The sequence below is a fragment of the Myotis yumanensis genome, unplaced genomic scaffold, assembly GCF_028538775.1.
Source record: "Myotis yumanensis isolate MYYU_CA2020_CCGP unplaced genomic scaffold, mMyoYum1.0.hap1 SCAF_7, whole genome shotgun sequence".
Lineage (NCBI taxonomy): Eukaryota > Metazoa > Chordata > Mammalia > Chiroptera > Vespertilionidae > Myotis > Myotis yumanensis.
Genome location: NW_027223758.1, coordinates 39,093,922 through 39,106,920, shown reverse-complemented (window position 1 = coordinate 39,106,920; position 12,999 = coordinate 39,093,922). Strand labels below are relative to the sequence as shown.

Below are 12,999 nucleotides of genomic sequence, written 5' to 3'. Positions count from 1 at the left end.
GAGATGGGCTGGACATGCCCTAGAGCCCTCCCGCAGTCCCCTCCCGGCTGGCCAACCTCCCGCATCCCTCCCCAGCCTCAATCGTGCATCAGTGGGGTTCCCTCAGCCTGGCCTGCACCCTCTGGCAATCCGGATCCCTCAGGGGATGTCAGAGAGCTGGTTTCGGTCTGATCTCACAGGCCAGGCCGAGGGACCCCACTGGTGCATTAATTCGTGCACCAGGCCTCTAGTTTCTACATATTAATGACACCTTCAAGGAACACCTTCAGAACAAATAGAATGTTATTTCTCTAATTTCAGACTGCTTTGGGAAATTATCCCTCCAGAGTCAGAATTTGAACTCCGCTCCACCAGGGGGCGCGAGAACCGCTTTCGCGGGCTCTGTCCGGAGAGGTGCCGCTCTGGGCCGCAGCCCGCGCCCCAGCCGCGTTTCCGCCGGCGCCGAGCATCCGGAGGAGGGTTTTGGTCGCGTGGCTCATGTCTGCAGTCCACCCAGGCCACCTCCCGGAATCCTCGGACATCCACGCCGTCCCGCAGTGTCGGCCCTCTCCGCCGCCTCCCGAGCCGTTGTTCGCGGCAACCAGGTGAGCCCACTGCGGAGAGCGATGGGCGCGTGGTCTGCGCCTTCCAGGATCGGGAACCTGAGGCCGGAGGTCAGCTCCGACTCTGGGCCCGGCTCCCACTCCGGTGCCCGTGTCTTCCGCCGGGTGTGGGTCTCTCCGGGTTCGTGCCCTGGAGAGAAGGGCGTCAGGTCGGCCGCGCCCTCTGCCGCCGCTGCCTTGGAGCCGGTGCGGGCGCCCGATCCCCGCGCTCACCCGCCCGGGGGGAGGCCAGTGTCCGCTGACGGCCAGAACGGAGGGGCGACAAAGCCCCCGGTTTTCTCTGCCCCGGGCATTTCATCTCCCGGAGCCACCCGTCTGTTGCCTACACGGTGCTTTTATGACCGTAATACTTCCCCGTTCATAACCTTAAAGGGAAGTGTTGACCTCCGTTTACCGACCTGCTGGCCGAGCATTAGACTCGGGGGTGCTCCAGGGCCCGGAGCCTGGCGTGCTGCCCCCCGCTCTGCACTAAAGCCTCCCCCTTGCTCTTCCCGGCCCGGGCCAGGGGCTCCGGCTCTTGGAGGCCGTGACAGCCCTCCCTCGGCCGGCCTTTGGGGCTCCGCACCAGCCAGCGCCCCTCCTCTCCAGGGCCTGGTGCGCCCGCACTGTGGCCGGAGGGTCAGGCTGCCCCCCGGGTAAGTGCTGCTGCCCCTGAGCCCCTGAACTCCGGGCTTGTTGCCTTCCTGCCCCCCCGCGAAGCGGGTGGTCCTGGAGTGCACCTGGGCTCCGGGAGCTGCCTTGCCAAGCTCTTGTGCCCGGGGGCCTGGTGGTGTAGACGGGGCTGGGTTTGGGGGCCAGAGAGGTTCAGATCCTGACTCAGCCCTTCCTTAGCTGCGAAAAATTTTTATTGATTTCAGAGAGGAAGGGAGAGAGAGAGAGAGGCATCAATGATAATTGGTTGCCTCCTGCACGCTCCCCTCCGGGGATGGAGCCTGCACCCTGGGCATGTGCGTGACCCGGATTCGAGTGAGGATGTTCAGTCACTGAGCCAAGCGGGCGGGTCCTATGGACCCTTATGATGAGGGGAGATGGAATCTGTATGGAGCGGTGATAGAGCTCAGGGTCCTGGGCTTGGCCGTTTACATGGGCTCCTCTTTCTGGCTCACATTCTGCCCTTTTCTGCCCCTGCATTCGAAAGTGATCGTGGGCTGCCGGTGCCCTGGTCATTGGTAGTGCAGGGAGAGGAACTGCGAGAGCATTTCCCCGTGTTTGGAGGGTCCACCCCGTCCCTTGCGAACCCTGGCGCTTTCACACACCTCCGCCCTCCCACCACCTTTTAGAGGCCTCCAGGCCCCTGGTTTATTGCGTGTGGGCTCAGGGCTGGTTTCTGTGAGGCCTTCACGGGAGGAGAGGGGGTCCTGCCTCAGGCAATGCATGGGCTGCTTGTGGAGCCATAGCTGTGGTCTGCCAGCTCTGTCCTTTTCCCTGCCTGTGCTTGAAGTGAGTGAGGGTGCCTGTGTCCTGTAATGCAGGCAAAGGAAAATTGTAAGGTTTTCCTCATCTTCAGAGGACCCACTCCTGCCCCTTCCTAAGGGGACAGCCCTAGGTGAGTGGCAGTGACCAAGCATGAAGTAGACTGAGGTTCAAGGGAGACAGGCTGTCATTGCATTCATATCCTCACCCTTGGATTCCCCAGTGGCTTTCTGTTGAGCATGATGGTTTTCTGGACGTATAAGCAGTGCCAAGTGGCCCATCACATGCTGGCTTCTTGTCCCCTGCAGGAGTGTCATGTGACTGCTGTCCCATGAATGAGAAATGTCCTCAGGGAGATCCTGGATTATGAGATCCCAGGTAAGTGATGTCCTGTCTGGTTCTCTAGAGCTCAAGTTCTGTGCAGGCTAATCGGCCAGAGGTGTGGGGGGTGAGGGCGCAGGCGAAGGCTGCTTCCCAGTGTTCCTGGGTTTGACCCCATGGGCCAGCAGGCACAGGTCCTGGCCCTCTTCTGAGAGCCCCTGGTGAAGGCTCCTGTGATGTGGAGAGGAAACAGTGGATAGAGAGCTGCGTTTTAGAGCCAAGCCTGGATGTATGTGTGACCAGCGGTGCTCTCTGTGAGCCTGAGTGGGAATGCTGTCTAATGTTCAGTGTTGGTACCACTCACACCCCATCTTCCGGAACTCAGGGACTCTCAGTATACCTACTGTTAGTCTTCCCTTTAACTCTCAGCTCTTGGCAGGGACTTGGTAAGTAATCTCTGACAGTCAGGCGTGGCTTCTGTAATCTTAGGTTGTAATCTGGTCATTGACCCGTCTGCTGGTCCGTTCTCACTTCAGCCATTTCTCAGGCTGCGGGCAGTGGCCTCCCTTCCCGCCTCACTCACTGCCCTTTTCTGCCCCTGCATTCGAAAGTGATCGTGGGCTGCCTGTGCCCTGGTCATTGATAGTGCAGGGAGAGGAACTGCGAAAGCATTTCCCCGTGTTTGGAGGGTCCATCCATGTCCCTTCCAAACCCTGGCGCTTTCGGACATACCTTCCCACCAGTTTGTGTTACTTCCTGGTACCTCGTGCTGTGTGGCTCTTTGAAGAGTCCCCTTTGCCCTGCCGCACCGAGTTTATGGTTGAGGGATAGTCACTCCCCTCCTAAGGCTCCCCTCCTGGAACCTTTCTGTGCCTCCCTCCCCATCACATGCACCCTTCCCACATCCCCAGTCCCACCTCCTAGTGCTAATCACACCTGGGAAGTGTTGGCTTGTTTATCATGTCCCCATGCGATGATCTTGAGGGCAGTGCCTCAGTCTTGTTTTGCATTGTGCTCAGTGGCTGACATACAGCACCTGGACAAAAACGAGGCTCATCCCATTTTGGGTGGTTAGGGGAACAATAATAGAGCTGGGCCAAGCACAGTACAGTTGAGGATATATATGTAAGCAGCTCTTAAACTAGAAGGTAGACATGGGACCTTCCCCTACCCGATACCCCCCGCCCCCCCCCCCCCAGTTCCTACTAGTCACTGCCAGTCAGCCATGGCACCCTCCCTAAAACTTGGGTTTGGCATCCTTTCACATAGACTTGTTAGCAACAGATTGATCACAGTTGGCACATGGATAACACAGATGTTACTCAAGATCACAGACGATCTGCAGACCCCTTCCTGGAGTTAAGTTGTTCTTGTTCCTGAGATGGCAGTGTGGCTGTTCAGGTACTCATGGTAACAGCCCACCTTTCCCTGCCAGCTACTGTGCCGTGTTCTGTGCCCCGGGGCCTGCTACGAGTGCCTGTTCATGGCTTGTCCCTTGCAGATGGGTCTGCGGGTGCAGAGGTGCCATGGGAGACGGCAGTCATCTTCATGTCAGTCTACATATCAGCCGGGCGCTAGACCATGGGGTCCTGAGGTAAGTTTTTTGGACCATTTTCTGGAATTTGTTGTTTTACATCTGAAAGTCACATGCGTATTCCCTGGGACTTGGATGAAAAATGTAAGGGGAAGGGAGGTAAATTCATGAGTCCACAGTTGTGTCCCTGCTCTGGGCAGCCCTTCACATGTTTACAGAGAGGGGCCTCTAGGAACCTGCCTGGGTAAGGGGCTCCCTGGGGCATCGCCCTTCCAAGTGCCGGAGTGTCAGCAGGTGCTGTGTTGGAAAGCGTGTAGGTTTAGATGCCAAAGACTCTGGTCCCACCTCTGAACCTATCCAGCTGTGACCTAGTCTCTCTACTTCTTCATCTGAAAATCAAAGCTGGGGTAGCACAGAAGGTTTTTAACTCTCTTACATGTTGGTGTCATGACCACATGATCCTGATCTTTCCCAACGCTAAAGCATTTCTAATTTTTTATGCTGGTAGTGTCTAGGCTCTGGCAGAGATTTCAGAGGGTCTTTGCAGGACGCAGCAGAAGCTGTTGGGGTTCTGCTCAGCTGGGCCGCTCGCCCGTCTCAGCCATGCCCCTGGTACCAGCCTCCCGCCCTGACTGTCCTTTTCTGCTCCTGCATTCGAAAGTGATCGTGGGCTGCTATGCCCTGGTCATTGATAGTGCAGGGAGAGGATTGCTGAAAGGAGTTTTCCCCGTGTTTGAAGGGTCCAGCTGTCCCTTCCAAACCCTGGAACTTTCACACACTAGCTGTTTCCTCCTGCCATTCTCTTCGCTGACCTCATGTGATATAGTGACTGGGCTACCCCCTGACTTGTGGGCTTCACTCTGTCTTTTCAAGTTAAGGATCCACTCCCCAGAAACCAGTCCATGTGTTTACATTTGTACCTCACAGTGGAGTAAATTCAGATAGTGCTGAATGAAGGGCATGCATAATTCATGGGTTCTGCTTTATAAATTTATAGGAGTGTAGGATAATCCATAATAATACATTATTCAAGACAGCCAGTGGTGTTTGTGTGTTTTTACTCCTTGACTCTTGAGCACGACTATATTGCTTCTCCAGGAGCCGTCAGTAATATCAAATTAATGGAGGGAAAAAATAAAGTTGGGGGCCAAGTGTAGTGGCAGAAAGGGTTCTATCAATTCCGAATCAGTTTGTATTGTCACAGTCTACCAGAAGATTGAGGAGTTTTCTTGTCAGTCACGGAGCAGAGTCGAGCACATTGACTAATTATTCTCCTTTCGCTGACATTTAACCTGTGCTTTTGTGGTTTCTCTTGAAAAGGGTGATCCTGGGTGTTACTAGAGAAGACATTTTCAGGCCTGTGGATCTTTGGAATCTGTATTTGTAGACTCGAACCGTGGCTTGCATTCTGGTTCATGTTAGAGTGGTGCGTTGCTGACTGGACACCCAGACATGGAGTCAACCATTCTTCTGCCTTTTGTTCCGTGCAGGTGTGTTCTGTAGGAGGCAGAAACCTGTGGCGCTGCCTTCACTTTGTGTACTCAGAAGATGCAACATGGTGCCCCTGAAAGGCATGTCTTAGCTGAGGTGAGTTGGAGGTGAGGTCAAGGTATTCTTCTCATTGGTCTCCACTTTTGGTCTGAGGACTCCTGTCTAGTTCCCAGGTGCTCTTCTGTTGACATTCATGTCGCTCGTCTTTGAGGATGGGATGCAGTTTTGCCATGTATCTCATGATGTGAAGGTAGTGAGAATAACACATGTGAGCCACCTGGTACAGGCAGCCATCTAATAAACGTGAGATTTCCAAACCTGCCCTCTGCCCCTTTTGCATCAGAGGCTTGTCCTGTCCCACAGCCTGGTTACCAGGCCTGGGGCTCCTCAGTCATGTTGGAGGATTTAGGGGACAGTGGTGACCATTTTAAAAAGACAGTTTATCACCACCACCACTCCCACCTGGTAATTCATACCTCTGGGGTAGCAACCTGTGGATTGAGTTGGGGCTCGCTTATGTAATGTGTTGAGGCTTTGATGATGTTTTCTCATTTAGCTTTCAGTGGGTCTGGCAGTCTTTTTTTTTAATGTTTTTATTGATTTGAGAGAGAGAAACATCCATCGGTTGCCACACACTGGACTGGCGACCTTTCAGTGCATGGGATGGTCCTCAGCCAATTGAGCCACACTGGCCAGGGCAGGGCCTGGCAGTCTTGATCTTCAAAGATCTGGGCGCCTAACAAGTCTTGCTGGAGGTTTATCTTTCATTTGCCTTTTTTGGCTGGGTCATAGAAAGTGGGTCTTTGCAGAATCGGATGACTGTTCCTGGGGCCTGGTCACAGGCTAGGCAGATAAGTAATGACAATGCGATGTGAGAGCCACTGAAGATGGTGGTCAAGATGCCGTGGGACCTGTGTCAAAGCCCCTGACAGAGGGCTGAGCTGTCCTCTTGAGAGTTACTCTTATCTGGGTCAGCTGTCCTGATCATGAACCACTTGAAAGAAAATCATTTCCTATAAAAAGTGGGCTCTTAATTTTTAAGTCGTTTTCCTTTATTGCCCTTTCCGTTCAGGTGCTACCTAGTTTGGTGTGCATACACTGGGAGCTTGGGCCTGGCTGATCGGGGCCCTCTTGGTGATGTCGCTTGGGGAGAAGATGGCACTAGAGGCTGAATGCTTGTATGCTTCCTCCTAGGCCAGCCTTAGATCACAGACTGTTGAAGAAAGTCCCACGGCCATGAACCAGTGACCCTCGGGATGATTTGGGAGCTGGGTTTCCTGATATTTCTCACCAAAGTGAGTTACTGCCAAGGGCTGGAAACCGATAGCTAGAGGATAAGCTGTTTTGTGTTTATGCAGGTGCGAGCTCCAAACCACTGGACTCACCTTTCCTTTCTTTTAGATTCTCTCGGTGGTGTTTGTGGAGACCAGAGGGGCCGAGAATTGAGAGGCAGGTCCCCACATGAAGCCTCACCACAGCTCTCCCCTCTGCCTGCTCAGAGCATCACGGACAGCTTCACTCTGCACAAGAGATCAGAGGGAAGCTTGGGGTCCACTTCAACCAGCTCTGTGTCTTGACAGCAGCACCCATAGAGGGCCAGCCCGTGTCCCTCAGCCATGCCCGGAATGACTTTAGTAGCCAAGAATTTTTCTCTTGAATTTGTAGCTGCTCATCAGTTTCCTCCACCACCCATTTAGTAAACCTGATCAGCGTGCTCTGTCTGCCTTTTAAATCAGCATCAAGCCACGTGCCAGCAAGGCTGGGCCTGGAGAAAGTGGGTCATGAGCCAGACCTCGTTTTCAGTCCTGGCGTGTTCTCACTCTCCTGAGGCGTGGCACGTGGGTAGTTGTTTGAAGTGTTCAGTTAGGACTAGGAGGTGAACAAGGGGTGGTACTTGGTTCAGATTTAGGACCCATGACAGTTGAGGTGTTGAGCAGTCAGTCCAAGGCTTTGGAAGGGTGGCTGGTGACAGAGTGGACTAGAGAGACGGATGCTGATGTCAGAGAAAGTGGGGTGTCCTGGAGTTCTGGGGCTTGGCTCATAAAAAATTGCCTGCTGTGTGACCAACTGTCCAAGTTTGCCTGGGATTGAGGGGTTTCCCAGGATGAGGGACTTGAATTGCTAAAACCAGGTAAGTCCCAGGCAAACGGACGAGTTGGTTGACTTATCTGGGGTGTAAAATAAAGGTAGGAGCAGGGTGAATGGAGCAGCTGCTGTTGGACCCTGGTGTCCTCAGGGTCAGGCTTTTTGGAGATCTTTGGTTTAAAATAAAAAACTGCCACAATGTGAGGATGTGTGTGCATGAATTTTTTAATCCCATTTTACAGATAGAGGGGTCTGTACATGAGTATGTCCTGAAGGCCATGAAGAAAGGCTTGAGTTAATTGTCCACTTTCTACATTTGAAGTAGAAACCACATTGGCTGGGCTGAGGCAGAATTCAGGCTGTCTAGCCTGCCTGAGTTTGGTACCTTGGTGGCCTCTACTACAGGGGCAGGCATTCTTCATGACTGACATGTTCCACTCTGCCCCCAAGCTTCCTTTTCTGCCTTGTCCTTTAACGCCTACCCAAGGCCCTGGCTGGGCCTGTGTTACTCAGGGACACTCATGAGAGAGGAAGCGAAATGGTCACAGCCACTGGGGCTCCACAGGGCAGGCAGGGCGAGTCCAGCTGTGGTGTGTCCCCTCCAGCCACAGGTGCTCCTCAGTCTTCAATCTAGTCGATGTTGGCCCCTACGAACAAGAAGTTCTGGAGAGAAGGCAAAAGGGCAGACAAGAAAGGTCATTATCTGAGTTGCATAGGAACTTCCTGAAAGGGAAACTTTCATAGGGAGAGGCAAGTTATCAAATAAAAACCCAGTCAGTGCAGAAACCAAGACCTTAGGCTTTTATAAAAGGACTTTAGCCCTAACTGGTTTGGCTCAGTGGATAGAGTGTCGGCCTGCGGACTCAGGGGTCCCAGGTTCGATTCCGGTCAAGGGCATGTACCTTGGTTGCGGGCACATCCCCAGTAAGAGGTGTGCAGGAGGCAGCTGATCAATGTTTCTCATTGATGTTTCTAACTATTCCTCTCCGTAAAATCAAATTTTTTTTTTTTTTAAAAAAGGAGGTCTTTATAAAATTGTCCTTGCCCTAGCTGGTTTGGCTCAGTGGACTGAAGCGTCCTGGGTTCAATTCCGGTCAAGGGCACACCCAGGTTGCAGGCTTGAGCCCCAGTGTGGGGGAGGCAGCCGATAAATGATTTTCTCTCATCGTTGATGTTTCTCCCTCTCCGTCTCTGAAATCAATACAAATATATGTTATAATAAAACTGTCCTTATCAGCTGTTGGCCCCCAAGAAATTATTTGCATATCCTAAGCTCTGGTTTCTGGAAGACATCCATGACCACTCTCCGAAATGTTTTCTCCCAAGAGAATAATGTATACTCAGGTGCCGCTTGAATTATTCCCCTCACATAATTTCTGAGAAGGTAGTCCTGGATTACCTTAGAGTAAAAAATAGGATCGATACGTTTTTTTAAAAAGTTTAAAAAGAACATAGGAACAGTGAAGACATTGCAAACTAGTCCTGGATTTATATCATAAGTTGTACTATGATGGTCCCTGTCCCCTGCCCTGATAAGTTCCTACCACTAGAAGGCATGGTCAGTTTTTCTCCAGGACCATCCCTTGCTGCTGTGGGTAGGAGGGCTGGTCAGTGCCCAGTGGGGACCCTCACTCCACCAAGGACATCAGGGCTTCTTCAGATGGCCTCTCCTCAACCCAAAAGTATTGCATCTGATCTGATGCCTTCGCACATTCTGCCATACATGGCTAAGGACCTTGCACACTGTAGATGTTCAATTAACGTTGGACCTGAATTATTGAGGACTGAGCTATTGCACATGAAGCCCAGATTTCAGATCATCAAAACCTGCCATTTATATTCCAAAATCATTTTTTTCTATGAAAATTAGGTCTAGGATGTAAGTGGGAGTTAAGGACTCCCCCTAATATCCATCAACCCGAAAGCAGCCCTCCCAGGCGTTCTTAGAGCTCCCCACCAGGCCCCACTTCTCACTGACCTTGTGGACTTGGAGCTCCAAGCTGTTGAGGTAGGTGTCCCTGGGCAGAGGGAGTGGGAAGCCCTTTTCAAACTTTGCTGGAAGATAAACAGCAGAGAGTGGGCTGGACAGAAAACACTGGGAGGTGTGGAGACACAGACATTGCATTTGCAATGAGAGTGGGCCCCTGAAATGGAGACTATTGGATTCAGGGCTGTGTGTGTTTTTTTGGGGGGAAGGGAGTGGTACACACAGGCAAACACTTGGGAAATGCAGCCTCTAGGAGTCTACAGCCTCCTGGGCTTCTATCCCTTCAAGAGCCTTTTCTCAATCGTCACCCAAAGTGGCCAGGGCTGGGCCGTAGAGTGTTTCTATCCAGGGACTCATCTCCAAGGACCACAGTCCTAACCTGGCTCAGCACCCACGGGTGTTAACTCCAGGTGTTCTCCACGTGCCACCTGGAATGCTCCCTCTTCTTGGGTCTAACTCAGGGGTGGGCAAACTTTTTGACTCGAGGGCCACAATGGGTTCTTAAACTGGACCGGAGGGCCGGAACAAAAGCATGGATGGAGTGTTTGTGTGAACTAATAAATTCAAAGTAAACATCATTACATAAAAGGGTACGGTCTTTTTTTTTTTTTTTTAGTTTTATTCATTTCAAATGGGCCGGATCCAGCCCGCAGGCCGTAGTTTGTCCACGGCTGGTCTAACTCCTTGTGCTTTGGACTCAACTTAGCCCTCACCTCCTGGGGTGACCTCTAAGTCATGTTCAGTGCCTCCTCCTAGCTCCTGCAGCCCCCAATGCTTCCTCCTGTTGTGGCATTTATCAACTTACACGTATGCCTTCCCAACCAAGTGCAAACTGTGAGGGACAGTACCCCAGCCGGCACAGAAGACAGGCTCAATTTGTTAAATGAATGAACCATAAATGCTACAGGAAGGGTAGAATTCAGCCTTCACACGTGGCAGTCAGTAGCAGCTATTCTTACCATTGAGAGAGGGATATATAATGTAGGACGCGTAGTAATTGAAGATGGATTCCAGCAACTGCACCTGGAACAGGAGGGGCCAGAGCAAAAGGATCAAATGAGTCCAAGAAAAGAACATCTGCCCCCACCTCTGGGCACATCGACATGTCATTCCACTTAAAAAAAAAAAAGGTTGACTGCCCTGTCAGCACCACAGATAAACAGCTCCCTGTTCACAATCCCCCAAACTCCAAATCTCTGAACTTCATTCTCCATAATTGCATGCGAGCTCATTTTAAGGCAAAATGACCACAACTGTCACAGGGCTGTCTACTTTGTGTGAATATTTTTAAAATTTGGTGGCAGAAATAGTAATGTGTTTGATTATAGAGTGCTGCCCTAGATCCTGCTGGAATTGTTATATAATGTGGTACATGCCCCATATTATCTCAAAAAGTCTCAATTTTGAAAACCATCAGGGATTGTGTACGTGGGCTACTATTATTACAATAATGAACATATGTTGAAAGCTCATTATGTGAGACATTTTGTCAAAGTGTCTTACTGAATTCATTGCCCCATTTTATATTACAGCCCCCATTTGAGGTAGACGCTATTATTCCCATTTTATAGACAGGGAAACTGAGGCTTAGAAAGGGTGAGTGATTTGCTAAGGTCACACAGCTAGCAAGTGGCAGAGCTGATCTAGGAGCCTAAATCTATCTCCCTTCAAAGCTCATACTCTCAGTGTCCCTGTCCTGTCGCCCCTTGAGCCCTCAAGCAATGCCTCTCTTGGCCAGTTAACTTTCAGATATGGTGTCTCATTTCCAGCAAGACTGCAATGAGTCTTCTTCTGGGATTTTGTCACTTCTTGAACCCCAGGATGCCCTGCTTGGACAAGACAGTCAAGAAATACTGAAGAGAAAACAACTCACATTGAAGAAACCGATGTTGGAGTGTTTCAGTTCCAGTTTCAGCTTACTGTGTGGAGAAGAGAGAAGCATGGTCACTCCAGGCCTTGGCTAATACTTTTTCACACTTATGCCATGGGGTGTGCAGTCCCTATGGGCAAGGGCATTTCAGGGGCTTGGCCCCCAATGGCTCCTCTGCAATTTAAGGCTTTCAGCATGCGCTGTGATTTAAGAAGTAGCATTAAAAAATAGTGTTACCTGAGCACCTTTGATAACTTGGAAGAAACTATAATGACATAAATATTAACTATAGAAAATGGAGTATAAGAAGTAATGCACTGTATGTTTCCAGTTATATATAAATGTATAAAAAAAGACTGGAAGGAAACATGAAAATATTAAGAGTAATAGTCTCTATGGGGCAAAATTATGGGTGATTTTTGATCTTGCCATGAGCATGGATTATTTGTATAATATGAGAATAGACAATAAAAATGGAAAGGAGGCCCTGGCTGGTGTGGCTCAGTTGGTTGGGCATTGTCCCGTGCACTGAAAGGTTGCCAGTTCGATTCTTGTGGGCTTGACTCCCCAGCTGGAGCACATACAGGAGGCAGCCAATCGATATTTTGCTCTCACATCAATGTTTCTCTCTCCCCTTTCTCTAGTGTTCAATTTAAAAAATATATTTAAAAAAAAAACAAACAGAAAGAGAGGCACCACAAATGGTAATGGCAGGCAGCTGGCAGCCACTGGAGTGAAGGAAGGCAGAAGGACTCGGCACCTGGATTGCTGTCACTGTAAGAGCCAACACCAAATTCCCCATTGCTCCCTTTGGCTGCTGACCTGGTTCCCTGGTTCAGGAATTGTAATTACCCTGGACAGATCTCTGCTTTCTGCTCATGGGGCAGAGTCATTTTAATAATTCCAGAGTAAATTATTGGTTGAGATCCTCTGCTCACTTTGCTGTCTCCTCAGTCTAAGCTCTTGGCTGTCCTCCTTGACACTGCAGAGACCCCCCCCAAGCCAGGTCTATGCATAAACTCAAATTCAGGGACCTCCAAAAGCTCACCATTAACGTCTTTCTCTTTTTAAAAATGATTTTATTGATTTCAGAGAGAGGAAGATCGAGAAAAACATCGATGAGAGAAACATTGATCAGCTGCCTCCTACATGCCCCCTACTGGGGATCAAGCTTGCAACCCAGGCATGTGCCCTGATGGGGAATCCAACCTGCAACCTACTTGTGCATGGGACGCTCTACCAACTGAACCACGCCGGCTAGACTAGCTTTTCTTTTCAAAGACCTCTTACGGAGATGTTCATTTGAATGGGGTTAGGCGCCGTAGTCAGCAAACTGCGGCTCGAGAGCCACATGCGGCTCTTTGGCCCCTTGAGTGTGGCTCTTCCTAAGCCTTAGGAGTACCCTAATTAAGTTAATAACAATGTACCTACCTATATAGTTTAAGTTTAAAAAATTTGGCTTTCAAAAGAAATTTCAATCGTACTGTTGATATTTGGCTCTGTTGACTAATGAGTTTGCCGACCACTGGGGCATTCTATCAGCCAACAGACATCTAAACCTGAGGCCAGGAATTTGTTCTTCTAATGAACCCATTGCACCTGTACCTCAGCAGGGAGCAGCAGCCAGAGCAGCTAAGACATGTGGCACAGGTGAGAGCTCTCGACAGAGTACCACTAGGGCAAGTGCCAACCACTG

The 12,999-nt window shown here is 50.6% G+C and overlaps 1 protein-coding gene, 1 long non-coding RNA gene and 3 other non-coding genes across 8 annotated transcripts in view; 4 read left to right on the top strand and 1 right to left on the bottom strand.

Annotated features, from left to right (window-relative positions):
* Positions 1-463: 463 nt before the first annotated feature.
* Positions 464-8,684, top strand: LOC139013887 (uncharacterized). 3 transcript variants are annotated; one of them, XR_011472154.1, is made up of 7 exons: positions 464-584; positions 2,324-2,393; positions 3,606-3,737; positions 3,838-3,930; positions 5,361-5,457; positions 6,556-6,656; positions 6,763-8,684. It is a non-coding gene; the product is annotated as an uncharacterized lncRNA (long non-coding RNA). The 3 variants fall into 3 exon arrangements; XR_011472155.1 differs by lacking the exon at positions 3,606-3,737; XR_011472156.1 differs by lacking the exon at positions 3,606-3,737 and having other exon boundaries at positions 3,772-3,930.
* LOC139014737 (small nucleolar RNA SNORA71) lies at positions 1,726-1,857 on the top strand. Its single transcript, XR_011472294.1, has one exon. It is a non-coding gene; the product is annotated as a small nucleolar RNA SNORA71 (small nucleolar RNA).
* LOC139014736 (small nucleolar RNA SNORA71) lies at positions 2,933-3,065 on the top strand. The gene has a single exon (XR_011472293.1). It is a non-coding gene; the product is annotated as a small nucleolar RNA SNORA71 (small nucleolar RNA).
* LOC139014738 (small nucleolar RNA SNORA71) lies at positions 4,517-4,648 on the top strand. The gene has a single exon (XR_011472295.1). It is a non-coding gene; the product is annotated as a small nucleolar RNA SNORA71 (small nucleolar RNA).
* LOC139013885 (lipopolysaccharide-binding protein-like) overlaps positions 7,665-12,999 on the bottom strand; it is a 23,283-nt gene continuing 17,948 nt past the window's right edge. For both annotated transcript variants that reach the window (XM_070420310.1, XM_070420311.1), the window contains 4 exons: positions 11,307-11,352; positions 10,393-10,456; positions 9,425-9,501; positions 7,665-8,109 (listed from right to left, as the gene is read on the bottom strand). In XM_070420310.1, coding sequence (XP_070276411.1) covers positions 8,077-8,109; positions 9,425-9,501; positions 10,393-10,456; positions 11,307-11,352 — 220 coding nt within the window. In that variant the 3' untranslated portion in view covers positions 7,665-8,076. The remainder of the gene's footprint in view (positions 8,110-9,424; positions 9,502-10,392; positions 10,457-11,306; positions 11,353-12,999) is intronic.